The sequence below is a fragment of the Panthera onca genome, chromosome D2 (genome assembly GCF_046562875.1).
Source record: "Panthera onca isolate mPanOnc1 chromosome D2, mPanOnc1 haplotype 2, whole genome shotgun sequence".
In the NCBI taxonomy this organism is placed as follows: Eukaryota; Metazoa; Chordata; class Mammalia; order Carnivora; family Felidae; genus Panthera; species Panthera onca.
The window spans coordinates 73,561,057-73,577,675 of record NC_138349.1 but is presented as its reverse complement, the minus strand read 5'-3'; the positions used below and the strand labels follow the sequence as shown (position 1 = coordinate 73,577,675).

Genomic DNA, 16,619 nt, shown 5'->3' with positions numbered 1-16,619 from the left:
TAAAACCATTTTCTTCTCTTTCTCGAGGAGGACTGTCTTTAGTTTGTCATTCAGTCCACTAGTTGATCTCTTAAGGCGTGTTTCCCTGTCTTGTTCCTTTTACACCATCGGTTACATAAACACTAGGAAATACAGTTCTTGTCATTATCATTAGAAATGAATTCAGAAGAGGCAACACATGATTAACGTTCATCTTCTAAGTCCTAAATTTCAGGAGAGATTGAGTAAATATTCTCAGGAAAGATGAACAAAATATACTCTCATAAACATGTACACGTAGTTTGAGACGCCCCCACTCCTGCCCTGGCATGTGTCAGAACCGGAGTTGGTTTCCATGTTGGCCATCAGGTGCCGGTGACGATCCCGGGACACCGTGCCCGTCTGTCTGGACCGTGGGGATGCGTGCCTCCGTGTTCTATAGAGAGCGAGTTGATTTTTGCATCACTCCTTGGAATGACTTGGCATCTGATGTCTTTTCCTCAGGAACCGTGGAGCACTCAGCACATCCCAGCGCTGTTTTCAGCCTTTTGTGGCCTCCTGGTCGCGCTTTCCTACCATCTGAGCCGGCAGAGCAGTGACCCCTCAGTGCTCCTGTGAGTAACACGCACCGCTGTGCCTGGTTCCCGTGGCCCTCGCCTTGTCACAGGGGCGAGAGGGCCATGGCCCGCATGGTGGCTGGACTCCTGTGCTGTTCACGCAGCCAACCACCCGGCGAGGACAGGAGAGGTGCAGGACCGGCCAAACACTAATGGAAATCAAGCACCAACTTTTAGCGAACATTTAACCTCTGCTCTTGCTTTTGGAGTAAAACGCACAGCGCCAGGGACACAGGGCTGTTAGCTCCCAAGTGCTGCTTTTGACTTTCCCTTGGGTGAATTGTGTGGGCAGCTCCCACCTCAACAAGGACCCTTTCCGGGCCCGTGAAGCAGAATCGCTAGGTGGTTACCCTGTGGAGACTTGATGGGCATCTCTGCAAGGTTTGCAGTTTGTTCTGTTTTTTTTTTGTTCCAAACAGGGCTGTGCCCACATTTTAAAATATATTTAATAGTAATCTTAGTCACTTGAAATATACTTTCCTACCTTCTCTTTAATTGTGCCTTTTATTATTATTTTTTAAAAAAATTTATTTGGGGGAGAGAGAGAGTATGCAGGGGAGGGGTGGAGAGAGAGAGGGACAGAGAATCCCAAGCAGGTTCCACACTGTCAGCACAGAGACCGATGCGGGACTCAAACTCATGAATCGTGAGATCAATACCTGAGCTGAAATCAAGAGTCAGATGCTTCACTGACTGAGCCACCCAGGCACCTCTAATTGTGTCTTTTAAATCTTTGATAAATTTGCACTTGGGAAGTAGAAACACTTCCTGGGATGCCAGAGTTTCAGATAGCAATCATCTCATGTCATTTTTCCAAATGTACAGATTTTGACCATAACTGTGTGGGGGCCAGAGAAACCATTGTTTTAGGCTGCCACATGCAGCAAAATAAAAGACGCGGGAAATGGGCAAAAGTTACATGTGGTTTGTGCAGTTTTTCACGTCAAGTATTTTACTGAAGTGTTGAGTTTTGCTGCCATTTTTATGTGCGGAGGAAGCCCCGATGGGCTGATACAGAGAAGCTCTGTGAGCTTCGCTGTTGGCAATCAGCTGCCCATTCCTCTTGAGGTCCTTGACTCCTTTAATTAGGACGGAATCTGAGAATCAAAACATTAGATTTGCGATCACCTGAATACACGCCTCTTCCTCTTTATTATGAATTAATCAAAGGAGCGAGCCCTTGCTTTGGTCATTTGGGAGTGAGAGGTCTCAGGTGAGGCTGTTTACCTGGAACGTTGTGACAGGCACATACTTTAAAGAGTATAACCTGTGCGTTTGTTCGTTTCCAGGTCCTTCATTCATTGTAGATTGCTTCCTAAATTTCTACATCAGAACCTGGAAGAGTTGGCCGCCGACCCTCTTCCCAAGAAGATGAAAGGCTCGGTGGTGAGATATTTGTGTTGCATAATGTACATGAGGATTTTGCTTAACACGGCCTGGCACGTGCTGGCGAAGCTCAGGTTCTCAGCGGGGCCCTGGCTAGGCGGGAATGACAGTCACCGGTGCAGAGAGAGGTGCCTTGTCTTGGTCTACAGTTGGCACATGGACTGTTGAGCCACCTGGCAGGTGTGGACCTTCGACAGCCTCTCGAAGGCAGATGCTATATATGCCACGGTCACTCCATTGGTCCTCAGCTGATGGCAGTTTGCTCGGCTCTTTGAATGAAATGAGTTCGGTCAATGCTGCCCCCTGCTGGCGCCAGGCAGCAGGCCGGCTGCACACAAATAAAAGCTCATCTGCCAAGCTGGTTCCTAATGGGCTCCACACAGTCCTCTCCACACCTACTGGCCTCAGCCTCGCGCTGAGCTCAGAGTGCGCTTCCCACGTTCAGGGTTGACACTTGCACAGCCCTTGTGAGGAGCCCTTGGGTTTTAAGACTTACATCTGGGGTGTTGGAAAGGGGAGCGACTCTATGGGATGGAGCGTGTGAGGGGAGAAGGAAAGAGGTAAAGAAGGAAGAACAGAACACAGAGACTTTAGAAGAAGGATGCTCTTTTCTGTTCGCCGGGAAAATGGCTTGGGGTGGTTTCAAACATCATCTGAGGAGGGGTAGCGTCTTTGGTATCATCTTCCAAACGTTACCGCTTTCAAAAGCAATGCTCATTTGTTGTGTAATCTCCCATTCGAGTGTTGAGCTTGGGGAGATCTGCTGGCTGGAAGTCATGCCTTTCCTATGTTTTTGAGGAACGACGGATCAATGGAAAAGCGGCAAATGACCCATTGATTGCAGGCTCCTCCAGCCAGGAGATGCGTCTCATTTGTCTTGGCCTCCACGGTGCCAAGCGCCTGATGCTGATAACTGCCGTTGAATTTAGATGAGATTCAATTGCAATCCGCAATTTCAAGACAAGTCAAGTGCAGGACTCGGGCAACACAATAACATTTAAAAACTTCACACCTAGCCCCCTGTGCCTTTGAGTGTGGGTGCAGTTCAAGCCAACACATTGAGGACCCAAAGCACAGTCACTGTGACTAAGGATGTGGTTCATGAATTTGACAAGCAGAGGTATGTTTACAAGCAGGGCAGGAGGTAAAGCAGCTGGGGCCGATAGGATGGCAGCTAAAAAGGGAGGAACACATTGACACTGAAACATCGCATCAGCAACCTGATCTCTGACATCTACCCCAGGAGGTTTACAGGGTCAAACTTGACATTCCTAGGTCAGTTGCCATAAAAGTCCTGGAATGGCCCGATGTCTCCCCCAAAGGTTTCCTATAGGTATCTGAGAAAAACTGTTCTCCCCAAATGTTCCCTGATTTCATGGAATCATGAGGATGCTTTCTGATTTGTTGCCTTGAAAATAACATATGGACAATGAAGAAATCCACCAAGAAGGTTGCTTGGCAGAGGCTGACAGCATCTCCTTAGATGTGATGGGCTAGGAGTTGCCTTCCCCAGTTTTCATACACTTTGAAACGCTCTGTATAGTGAAGCGCACATAACCTGTAGGTGATTTAATGTGACCTGTGTTCTCTCTGAAAAGTCTTCTGGTCTAAGGAGAATATTTTAATAGGACTACCACATTTAGATTTTAGAGTTTGGTATATAAAACCTTTTGTGCCCTAGTGCAAGTGCGAGATTTCTCTCCTTGTCTCTGATTTTATTTCTCTGTGTCTGTCCGGCTCTCTCTTTTTCGCTCCCTCTTTTCTTAAATTTCACTGTGTATGAGAAGTCCCTAAGGAGCCTCCTTAGATCAGGTTTCCAGCCCTTCCTCCTATTCCGATTCATTTGGCCTGTGCCAGGGCCTGGGGATCTGCATGTTTACAAGGCTGTCCCCACAGACTGGTCTTCCAGGGACATTGATCGAGAACTAGAGATACCTAGAGCTCCATCAGTGGGCTTCCACATTTCCATATGATCATTGCCAGCTATGCACTCAGTTAGTAACAATGTGAACTTTCCACTCCTGGTTTAGTTTCTTCTTATCCCTCTGCCTCATGAGCTTGGTCTATTTCTTTCTTTAAGTTTTTTTTTTTTATGTTTATTTGTTTTTGAGCGAGAGACAGAGCATGAGCAGGGGAGGGGCAGAGAGAAGGAGACACAGAATCTGAGGCAGGCTCCAGGCTCTGAGCTGTCAGCACAGAGCCTGATGTGGGACTCGAACTCACGAACCACGAGATCATGACCTGAGCCGAAGTCAGACGCTCAGCTGACTGAGCTGCGCCCAGGCGCCCCTTGGTCTTTCTGTTTCTATCCTCACTCATCCTCCTCAATCCGTATACTCTTCACCCATTCAGATATGCTACTTCCATTGTATCTATTTTTCTCAGTTCCTAGAAACAAAAAATAGACCACCAACAAAACAAACGACTACCTCATTCTTATTTGTGCAATTCAAACAACTTCTTTGTAACCACTGGTTGTATCATTAGGTTTCTCTGGCACCATGCTGTCTATATTTACTGTGTGTGTAGTTTGGAACCAGCGCTTTTTAAAAAAAATTATTTATTTTATTATTTATTTTTGAGAGAGAGAGAGGAAGAATGAGTGGTGGAGGGGCAGAGGGAGTGGGAGAGATTAGAGCCTGACATGGGGTTCATGCTCATGAACTGTGAGGTCTTGACCTGAGCCAAAATCAAGAGCCGGAAGCTTAACCAGCTGAGCCATCCAGTGCCCCGGGATGAGGCGTTCTTCAGCTTCTTTTTTAGGGTTGGAGCATGAAGTACTACATAAGATGTCACAATGGATTTTAAATATTCAGTGTACTAAGCCCCAATATATTAATTAGTTAAATATGCATGGAATCAACATTAAAATAGGGAGCCAAAACCTTAATATTATTGAATATTGTTTTGGAAGTTCTGGCTTGTGTTAAGTCCTAAAAGAAAAAAAAAAGTAGATTGCATTACTGTATACATTTAGGTGCACAGCAAAGTTTTTAAATATCGATCATGATCAGTATAAGAATTCACAAATACCCCTAGAGACAAAGAAACTTAGAAAAACAAGAGCATTCTAACACATCAGAAATAACTTTAGAAAATATAATGAGACCATAATCCCACTCACAATGGCAACAAAATACATGAATTGATAATAGGAAAGATTTTACCAAGTAATGTCAGAAGCAAAGAAAACCACAGCAGTCTATTAAAATGCAAATGAGCTTCTGAATAAGTGGTGATAAATAGACATAACCTGATTTTGGATAGGAAGGTCGATATTTATTAAATGCCAATTCTTCCTAATAAATTTATAGGTTTAATATAGTTCAAAACAGTTCCAGAGGAATTATATTCACAACTTGGGGAAATGATTCTAAGATTCACTTAGAAGAATAGCCATTAATAATAGCTTTAAAAAATCTGAAAAAAGAAGAATAAGAAAGAGGAACTTAGCACTTTGGGATTTAAGAATATATTATAAAGATTGAGTAATCGGAAGAAAAAAAAATGAGACTGATCCAAGAGTGGAGAATGGGATTAGTGAATCAGTAAAACACAGAAAGGAGACAAATTATTTATAGGAATGTATTATGTGAAAATTACATGTCACAATCAAGAATTGATTAATCAGTGTATGGTGCTGAGGTAATTGTTTAGCAGTGGGAGGGATAAAAAGGGATTTTATGTGCTGATCCCTCACCAGAAAGAAAAAGATCAAACGAGACTTTTCCATTTGGCAAGTTATGGCAGGCTGACTTATTATAGCCAAACTCTCTGCTGATTAAAACTGAAAATTCTGAACAAAATACAAAAAAAAAAGTCCTTCTTGTATGTGGAAAAAAAGTGACAAAAGATAAGGAATTATCAAGTCAAAGTCTGAGTGAACAGGGAGACCTGGAGGAAGCAGAGCAGGAAACTGCTTTTGCCTCAAGAGCACCTGCCCAACCAGGGGAGATCGTGAGCCTCAGTGTTCAGCCCTCAAACGGCGGGGAAGAGAAAAGAAAGCCCAAGACTGCCAACGTGGGTGTGCAGTGGGGACCCACACTGAGTCACCCACCCTCAGTGGGAGGGTGAACCAGAAGGAATCAGTTGCATCCTCCGCAGTGCCTGGAGACTGCAAGGTACTGGCCTCGGTGCTGAACACAATGGCCCTGGATCCCTGCGATGTTGTAGTCCGCTCCGCTGTGGGCTTTCAGTCCACATTCTGACACCCCTAACCCCTAAATTTATGGAGTGAATTTGAAGCGGCCCCCAACCAAGAACACCTCATGGCAAAATGAAACACACATCCTCTCTAGAGGATCCTTTCCTCCTAGGTCTCCACGTGTTCCCCAACCCGTTTTTCTAAGGGAAATGAGCAGCTCTCGCTAAAAAAATGTAAAAACTACACAAGGAAACAAGGAACCAGCAGAAACAGGTCTTCAAGTACTTGAAGCACTTGAACTACCAGACACATTTTAAAACTACTTAATGTGTTTAAAGGAATAAGAGGTAAAACTTACAGACAATAGAAAATACTAAAATGATCCAGCATGTTTGAAAAAAACCCAAATAGACCTTCCTAAATGAACAAACAAAAAATGGGAAAAAATGAAGCAGTTGAAGTAAACACACACACACACACACACGAGATTAGACACCTCTGATGAGAGAATTAGTGAACTACAAGACAGAAGAAAGTACCCAGGATGCAACACTAATAGACAAAAAATTAGGAAATACAACAGAAAGACAAAGATAGGTGACACAGACTAAGAGGATCTAACATACATGTAATCAGAATTCCAGAAAAATGGGAGAGAGAGACTGGAGCCTAATCAATGTCTGATGAGATGATATCTGAAAATTTGCCGGAATTGATGAAAGACACTGATCTAGGGACTCAAGAGTGCCAGTGAATCACATGCAGGGTAAAACAAGGAAGAGAGAATCCACACAGGACAAACCTTAGTGAAAGTGCAGATATCAAAGACACAGACCATCTTAAAGCAGTTAAACAAAAGAATGGATTACATTCAAGTGAATGATGAATGGAAAGCTCCCTTATCAAAACCCATCATAGTAGCCAGAAGTTTGATGTATTCAATGTTCTGGAAAGAAAGTATCTGCCAGGGTAGAATTCTATGCCCAGTGAAAAGATCTTTAATTTTTTTTTTTAATGTTTGTTTATTTATTTAGAGAGAGAGAGTGAGACAGCGTGAGCACAGGTGGGGCAGAAAGAGAGGGAGAGAGAGAAAGAATCCCAAGCAGGCTCTGTGCCGGTGCTCCCAGTGAAAATATCATTAAAGAACCAGGGACAAAATAAAAATATTTTACATAAACAGAAGCCGAGAGGCTTTCGCTAAATGTAGTTCTGAGTGATGTTCTTCAGATGGTCTCAGACAGAAAGTCTAATTCGCAAGAGAGAACAAGGAGAAAAAAAAAGTGGCAGATACACTGGTAAATTTAAGCAAACATGAGCCGTGCAAAACCACACAAGGGTAACATAAAACTCTGGATGGAAGGAGACATGGACTCCAAGACTTAAAAATTCCTCGTAATGTCCCGGAGGCAAATAAAGATCCTGATTAAGACTGGTAAGTGAAGTATGCTTATTGGAATGTTCGGTGTAACTGCTGAAGGAGTAGAAACACAGTGTGTAACTTCCTACTCACTACAGAGGGAGGAACAGAATGACGAAAGAAAAAATGGCTCTTCATAAGTAACAAAATAGAACGGGCCTCCTCTGTGATGCTCTGCTTAAAAGTCAGTTCCAGAAGGGTTATAAGCCTAAATAGGAGATGACAAAACCTGAGAGTGCTTAGAATCATAATAGAGGAAATTATCTTTATGGTACCTCCAGGGTAGGGAAGAATTTTTCAAACGAAAACAACAAAAAATTGAAGTTTACTAAAATTATGACCCTTGATTTATCAAATAATGCCCAAAAAGAAGACTTAAAAAAATAAGCCACAGAATGGGAAATAATGTTTAAAATGTGTATAGTAGATAAAGCACCAGTGTAGAGACGAATACACAATTACTATAAATCAACAAGAAAGCCAGATATGTCAATTAAAAATGGCCAAAAAGGCGGCACCTGGGTGGCTCAGTCAGTTAAGCCTCCGACTTCGGCTCGGGTCATGATCTCGCGGTTTGTGAGTTCGAGCCCGGTGTTGGGCTCTGTGCTGACAGTGCGGAGCCTGGAGTCTGCTTCAGATTCTTTGTCTCCCTCTGTCTCCACTCCACTCCTGCTTGTGCTCTGTCTCTCTCTGTCTTTCAAAAATGAATAAACATTAAAAAAAAAAATGGCCAAAAGGCTTGCACATGCGCTTCACAAGAGAGGAAATAAAAATAGCCCAAAACATGAATATGTATGTAAGCTAATTAATAATCAGGAACCTCCACACTAAAACCACACTGTGTTACCATTTCACACTTGCTAGACTGACAAAAAATTAAAAGTTCCCACAGTGTTAAGTGTAGAGCAAGGGAACTCTTATGAACTGCTGGTGGGGGTGTGAATTACTGTGTATATTTTGGAAACAGTTTGGGATTATAAGGTTGAAGATGCATATATACTACAGCCAGCAATTTTACTCTTAGATTTTTATCCCGGAGCAAATCTTGCACATTTATACCAGAACACACACGTAAGATTGTTCCTTTTAGCAATAATTCATAAGAGCCCTCAAGGGAAGCCACTAGAAATTCTACCAACAGTGCAATGACTAGCGTGCAGCAGAACAGATCTTACTGGAGCCATATGCAATGGCACGGGTGAGTCTTGACCATGTAATGTGGAGCAAAGGAGGCAAGACACAAAGATGTCTCGTATAGTGCCATCCATTGGGTAAAAATAGACAAACAATTACATATGCAAGTAGCAAAATCATTCTTGTTTAAAAAGCAAGAAACTTATTTTCACTGGAGTCAGGATAGTTAATGCGGAACCCCAAGAGGGGATAGAAAGGTTTGTGATCAGAGAGCCGCATAAAGGGATTTCTTGGGACTAGAAATGCTAGATTTCTTGAACCAGTTGGTAGTAACTGAGATGCTTACTTTATAATTATTTTTTATCTATCTTCTATCTATCTATCTATCTATCTATCTATCTATCTATCTTTAAGTTTAATTACTTATTTTGAGAGAGAGAGAGCAAGGGAGAGGCAGAGAGAGAGAGAGGGAGAGAGAATCCCAAGCAGGCTCTGCACTTTTAGCAAGGAGCCTGACCCAGGGCTCGATCCCACGAACCATGAGATCATGACTTGAGCTGAAACCAAGAGTTGGACACTCAACCAACTGAGCCATCCAGGCGCCTTTTATAATTATTTTTTAAATTATATTTATTTTATGCACTTTTTTGTATTCCTGGATCACAATTTTAAAAATGTAAAAGAAATTTTCCAAAAAAGGTATGAAATAAAATCAAACATTTATTCAAATTCTAGAAAGGGGATGATTTTCCAGACTTGGAATCTATAAAATGAAAATAAATAAAACGCACACACATACACACACACACAGATGTGAGTCCATAAAACTTTTATACTTCTATATGTTTAATTAATTTAATTAATTAATTTAAAGATAATAAAATTAAATAATTTGGTAAAATATTCAATACAAATTTGATAAAAGTTAAATATCTTTCTTCTACCAACAACTCACACTTTAATTGTTAAAACTCTATAAGCAAATGATATCAATATATGTATTTCACTTTAGGGACAAAATATTTCGAAGTAATTGTGAGGACCATATTTACCCTTCTTATAAAGAAAGAAATACAGATTAAAGTAAGAGAGTTGTTTTGTTTTTTTTTTTTGTTTTTTGTTTTGTTTTGTTTTTTTGTTTTTTTGTTTTTTTTTTTGTCCACTCAATCAGCACAGGATAAATTAATGATATTGCCAACTGGAACAAGATGAGATTTCTTAGACATTGTACTTGTGTAAATTATTACAATCATCTGGAAAAGCATAATTTATCAAGAATTCTAAAATTCATCACCTATAATATAATAAGTCGATTTATCAGAGGTGGTCTAAAGGATGAATTCAAAATATGAAAAAAAGATTTAGGTACATCAAGATCATGACTGCAGCATAATTCATCATGGTAAAAAATGGAAGATAACCCAGAGCCTAACAGTCGGGGAATGCTTGCACTAAATACAGCATATTCCCTTTCAGTCATGAATTTAATGTTTTAAGTTTCCACTATGGCACTGTTTGTATGTGTACGTGTATGGGTCATCACAAGACGGAAAATTACTTCACTGGTACGTGGCTATTAGTAAGTCTATACAATAATATGCATATATGTAGTGCTTACAAAAGAAAGTACAGTTGAAAAAGATAAAAAATTATATGCACACTAAGATTAGATCTTCATAAGCTATGCATAGGTAATACGTATGATGCATATATGTATATGTATGATGTATAATCATAATATACATCATGATTACAGCTAGAACCGTGCCTCAGCATTCGCAGGCAAAAATACTGAACCAGAAAGCATAAAAATGCTAATATTGTTAGTGTCAGGATGCAGTGATCACGAATGATCTATTCCCTTTCTTCTCTGTGTCCTAGAGTGCTGCAATATTATGTTATCCTATAATGGAAATGTTAATTAATACTAAAAATTTGCAGAGACCTTCTAAATTTGTATTTTTCTCAGATGTTTTATACTCTAATTTTTATTTGTTTATTTAAAAAATTAATGTTTATTTGTTTTTGAGAGAGAGAGAGAGAGAGAGAGAAACAGAGCACGAGTGGGGAGGTGCAAAAAGAGAGGGAGACACAGAATCTGAAGCAGGCTCCAGGCTCTGAGCTGTCAGCACAGAGCCCGACACAGAGCTCGAACCCCCGAACTCTGAGATCATGACCTTAGCCAAAGTCTGACACTTAACCAGCTGATCTACCCAGGCGCCCTGTATAATGTGTATTTAAATGAGCAAAAATTATTTAGTAAGAAACCCAAAATTAAAAACTTTTTACAGTGTTTCAGGCTACTTTCATAGGAGACAACAACAATCTCTGATGACTAGGTGTTTTCAGGATTCCTTTTCAAAAATAATATTTTCACGTTTGCTGCACTGTACTGCATTTAAAGACACCCATGAAACAGTGGTGCTTGTAAGAATTATAGTTGTGTATTAGTAAGTAGCGTTGTGTCACTGAACAAATATGTTTATAAAAATCTGCTGCATTTCGGGGTACCTGGGTGGCTCAGTCAGTTAAGTGTCCGACTTCAGCTCAGGTCATGATCTTGCAGTTTGTGAGTTCAAGCCCCACATCCGGCTCTGTGCTGACAGCTCAGAGCCTGGAGCCTGTTTCAGATTCTGTGTCTCCCTCTCCCTCTGCCCCTCCCCTGCTCACACTCTGTGTGTGTGTGTGTGTGTGTGTGTGTGTGTGTGTGTGTGTGTGTCCCTCTCAAAAATAAATAAACATAAAAAAATTTTTAAAAAATCTGCTGCATTTCATACTCTTTGTAAAGGCACATGTATAAAAATTTCTAAGGAAAAGTATATTTTCAGGAATAAAATTTTTGGAGCAGCATAGTATCTGGTTTTTGGTGGCTGTAGGGAAAGAGGGAACCTTTTCTTTTTCTTTTGCTAATGTTACTTTCACCAGTATTAACACAGTGGTCTGTGGTTTCATTAATTAGCACTAGCTTGAAAAGCTCAATAATCACCATTTGCCATTGCCTTTGCTGAAGAGTCTGCTCCAAACTTTGCCGGTTTGCAGCTGGGAGGGGGATGGGGGAATTGTTTGGCTTCTTGCTATTGGTTTGTGAAGCTTTTATGTATTACAGATGCAGTTTGTGCTTTGCAACTACTTTTCTCAGTCTTGGCTTGCCTTTTCATTTTATAACAATGTATTTTGAAGAACAGCTGGTTTAAATGTTCATGAACTCCAACTGAATAACTTTTTTTCCCTTTAAAGTTCCACTTTTCAGTGTTTTGTTTGGGAAAGCTTTGCTAAACCCAAGGTCACTAAGATTTCCTCTTATGTCTTCTTTGAGAAATGTAACAGTTTGTTACGTTTATAATGCACGTTGACTTAGGTTTTATGTGTGATGTGAAGTAAATGTCAAGGTGTTTTTTTGTTTTGTTTTGTTTTCTGTTTTTTCCCCATTCCATTTGTGGAAAGAATTATCCTTCCCCTCATTTAGAGGAAAGGTGTTTTTTCACATTGTCACTTTTGTTTAAAATCCATTGACTGTGTATGTTTTCGTCTATGTCTGGGCTCTTTGTTCTGTTCTCTTGATCAAGATGTATACTTTATGCCAATACCATCAAGGCTTGATTCCTGCAGCTTTGTATAAGTCTTCAAATCAGATATTGTATATCCTCCAACTTTGTTCTTCCTTTTCAAAGTTGTTTTGCCTCTTCTAGATCTATTGCATTTCCAAGTAAATTTATGTCGCATTCTAGGGAAGGAAATAAACCACTGAGATGTTGCAGATCAGTGGTTGTCTCCAGACAGAGGAGAAAAGGGGGTGTAGGTTAGAAAAGGTCGGGAGAGGAAACTTTAGGGCACCATGGCTGTGCTACTTATTTTCATTGTGGTTGTGGTTTTCATGGGGATATCCACGTGTCAAAACTCATCAAATGGTACACTTTATGTATGTGCTGGGGTTTTGTATGTCAGTCACACCTCAAGAAAGTTGTTCAAAATAACAATAGAGGGGTATCTGGGTGGCTCAGTTGGTTAAGCCTCAGACTTTGGCTCAAGTCATGATCTAGTGGTTCATGAGTTCAAGCCCCAAGCCGGGCTCTGTGCTGACAGCGCAGAGCCTGGAGCCTGATTCAGATTCTGTGTCTCCCTCTCTCTCTGACCCTCCCCTGTTCATGTTCTGTCTCTGTCTCTGTCTGTCTCTCTCTCAAAAATAAACATAAAAAATGTTTTTAATTAAAAAAAAAGAATAAAGCTAACAATACGGGGGCACCTGGGTGGCTCAGTCTTGATTTCAGCTCAGGTCATGATTCCAGGGTTGTGGGATTGAGCCCCACATCAGGCTCCATGATGAGCATGGAACCTGCTTAACATTCTCTCTTTCTCTCTCTCTGCCCCTCCCCTGCTCCTGCACAGGTGCGCTCTCTCTCTCTCTCTCTCTCTCTCTCTCTTTCTGTTTCTCTCCCTCTCCCTCTCTCTCTCTCCCTCTCTTGCTCTCTCTCTAACTTAAAAAAATAAAAATAACAATACAGGAAAGAAATGGGCAGGAGGAACATTTTTGTAAATAAAGACTAAAATCAGTAGAATTCCTATATATCATCCAACTGTGAAAAAAATACCAATAATCAGAGCTCATTCTCTTGCTTTAAGAAACCTAGAAATGTAAGCCTCCTCCCCTCACCAGCTGCCCTCATGGCCCACTATTTTGCCTTTAGGCAAGAATGGTTGGTCAGTTATAGATAAGACTTACTTTTCAATTAGAATATTTGGGAAAATGTTTATCTTCCTTTCGGATAAGGATTCAGTAATTAGAATAAATTCTTTAATGTTTATTTTTGAGAGAGAGGAAGAGGGCACACGCATGCGTGTGCAAACACACACACATGCACACACGCGCTCAAGTGGGGGAGGGGGAGAGAGGGAGACAGAAGATCCGAAGCAGGCTCCACACTGACAGCACAGAGCCCGATGTGGGGCTTGAACTCATGGAACCGGGAGATCATGACCTGAGCTGAAGTTGGATACTTAACTGACTGAGCCATCCAAGTGCCTAAGCATTCAGTTATTTATTTATTTATGTATTCATTCATTCATTCATTCATGCATTTATTTAAACATGACATTTATTGGCAAATTGGTTTCCATACAAGCATTCAGTAATTTTTAAATGACATAAAACCATGTCAGTATAGAAGAGGAAGGAAAAATTCACTTATCTTCATAGCCTAAAGAGTCAGTGAGTTATAGATCTTTCCTCTGGGAAGGCCTGGCCTCTTGTAAATCTTTGAACGCAAGGAGATACCTGAATTTTTTCCATTTATTCATAGTAAAGTTTTGATGAAAATCCCGTGATTGTAAAAGTTTTACGAGGATTCCGACTAAAAAATCATTGTGATTTGCTCTGCCCAAAAAATCAGGGGGATTCTTACCATTTTTTTTTTTTACCATATTATTCTTACCATTACTAAGAATAAATCTAGAATTTAGTTTATCACTATACAATTGCTCCCATATTTAATACCTGCACATGAATTGTAAAACAACTTTAGCAGATAATTGATGAATTGATGCTGAGACTGTTATCTCTTCCCTGTATGATTAGTTGCTTTAACCAAGCCATGTTGACTTTTCATCAGATGGTTCCAGGTCATTATTGCTCCATTTAAACTGCCTTTCTGACTCCTTCCTATCACTTTGGGCGTTAATTCAGCCAGAAAGCCAGTAGCATGATTTGCAAGAAGTCCACATTTTCATTTTAAAAACCAGAAAAGAAAAAAAAAAAAGAAAAAGAAAAGGGTTGTAGGGAAACAGACATACAGAGATACAGGTTTCTGGTGGATAAACAATTACTTAAGAGGCATAATTCCTTTTCAATATGAGATATTGATATATTTGTAATGATGGTTTAGAGTTTTCAGGTAACTGTGTGACACCTCAAAATGTTCAATAATTGTGAACTGTAGTGAACTGGCCTCTGTAGACAGAAAAAAATGTGATGGTCCTTTATATCTCTAAGATGTATCTGAGTCCATTCTCCATATAGCTGCAGAATTAATGACATTCTTTGGCCTAACTTTGCTTTGCTTTCCCGAGACCCTGCTCACGCCACAATTTTATGCGAAGGGAAGTTATCAGCAACTTACTAACATTTCATTTTCTGCATATGTGCCAATACTATGTGTATATTTAAATTATTTGGAGGTGGCCATAGCCCAATCTGACTGGTGAATTAAAATGTGAAATCTGTTCTGGACCAAAGAAATAAGCAGGGACGCCCGGGTGGCTCAGTCGATTAAGCATCTAACTTCGGCTCAGGTCATGATCTCGCAGTTCGTGGGCTGGAGCCCCGCGTTGGGCTCTGTGCTGACAGCTCGGAGCCTGGAGTCTGCTTTGGATTCTGTGGCTCCCTCTCTCTGTGTTCCTCACCCGCCTGTGCTCTGTCTCCCTCTCTCTCAAAAAATGAACAGTAAAAAAATGTTTTTTTTAAAAAGAAATAAGCAGATGTGTCAGAGGCTTCTGTTTGGCCAACAGCATGCATATAAGCATGCTAAAGCTGAGTAGAGATCATGAGCACTTCACCCTCCTTCATCAGACCATGACATCTGGTCTTTGGCCTGTGTTCGTAGGGAAGAACCTTATGCCTCCTGTACACGCGGAACGCTTTTTTCCTGCCATGGTTAGCAGACGTAGGCTAACCTCACAGTGTGCATTCCCCATTCCCCACCCTTTGCCTTGTTCTTCCTGGTGGTCCACCCAGTGTGTGCCCCTGGGAACATACCAGGTAGGTGATGTGCTGGAAAAGTGGGTTATCCAGAGTCGGTATCTGTCTCCTGACTTACCTGGTGACTACAGAGTTACGGAGAGAAACAAAGAGCAGACTTTACAGTTGGTTCTCTCTTTGCAGAAGGATATCTTAAAATCGGATCTCATTATCTGCTCAGTGGCTGCCGTTCTGTCATTTGCCATCAGTGCCAGCACTGTGTTCCTGTCCTTGCGAGTACGTATCCCTTCGGCTTTATACTCCCCTGCCTCCTTATTCTCCCTAATAACAGAGCCGGCTGTGGGACTCCAGGGCATCGTCAGGGTAGTAGAGCCAGGAGAGGAAAACACAACACCAGCTGAGAGGTTTAAGGAACGTGGCTATTGTGCTGTGAAGAATTACGTCCCAGATGAGATTTGGTTCACCCTGCAGATTGGGTTCAAGTGTTTTATCCCTTGTCCTCCGGCATCTGGGGAGCCGTATTGTTTGCTAGAGTAACAGCGCATGTCCTAGAACCCCGCGGTGGTAAGACAGGCCCACGGCTCACTGCCAGGAGCAGGACTGAAGGCATTACCATATCAGGAGGGAGACCGAGGTCCCCAAGCCAGAAGGCGTTTGGGAACATGGTTTTCAGGTAGAGAAACAAAAGTGGAGAGCTCTAGGTGGGGATTCTGGCTTGAGGTTCCAACAGACAGTTACTGTCTCCATATAAAAGTATTACACACTTAGGAGCTCTCTTTCCAACAAGGAAAGTCTATTAGCTACGTTTGTCACTCTCCGCCTCTTCTTTTAAAAACAACAGTAACAAAATCTAAAGGGCAGAGTTCCCTTGGCCTCTCAACTTAGTAGGCCAGCTCTGCACCCCCTTCTTAGGGGCTCCCAATACAGGGTGGTTTTGTATGGGAGAAATTTTCAGAAACAAGCCCGGGGTTGCCTCTCTGTTCCGTTAGAGGGAAGAGGGGAAGGCCGGCAGTGTTACGTGATATTTCTGGACAGCCCTCCCCTGTCCTGCGAGGCTAAACCGTGACATTTGTCCTCTTGTATCACAGCCATTTCTCAGTGTCGTGCTGTTTGCCCTGGCTGGCTCGGTGGGGTTTGTGACCCATTACATGCTTCCTCAGCTCCGCAAGCACCATCCGTGGATGTGGATTTCACACCCCGTTCTTAAAAACAAAGAATATCAGCAGCGGGAAGTGAGAGGTCAGTAATCTA

General features: G+C 41.5%; 1 protein-coding gene across 1 annotated transcript in view; it reads left to right on the top strand.

The window, feature by feature from the left end:
- PCNX2 (pecanex 2) overlaps positions 1-16,619 on the top strand; it is a 300,170-nt gene that overhangs the window by 133,901 nt on the left and 149,650 nt on the right. The window contains exons 16-19 of the mRNA XM_078434220.2: positions 484-593; positions 1,886-1,982; positions 15,552-15,644; positions 16,457-16,607. Coding sequence (XP_078290346.1) covers positions 484-593; positions 1,886-1,982; positions 15,552-15,644; positions 16,457-16,607 — 451 coding nt within the window. The remainder of the gene's footprint in view (positions 1-483; positions 594-1,885; positions 1,983-15,551; positions 15,645-16,456; positions 16,608-16,619) is intronic.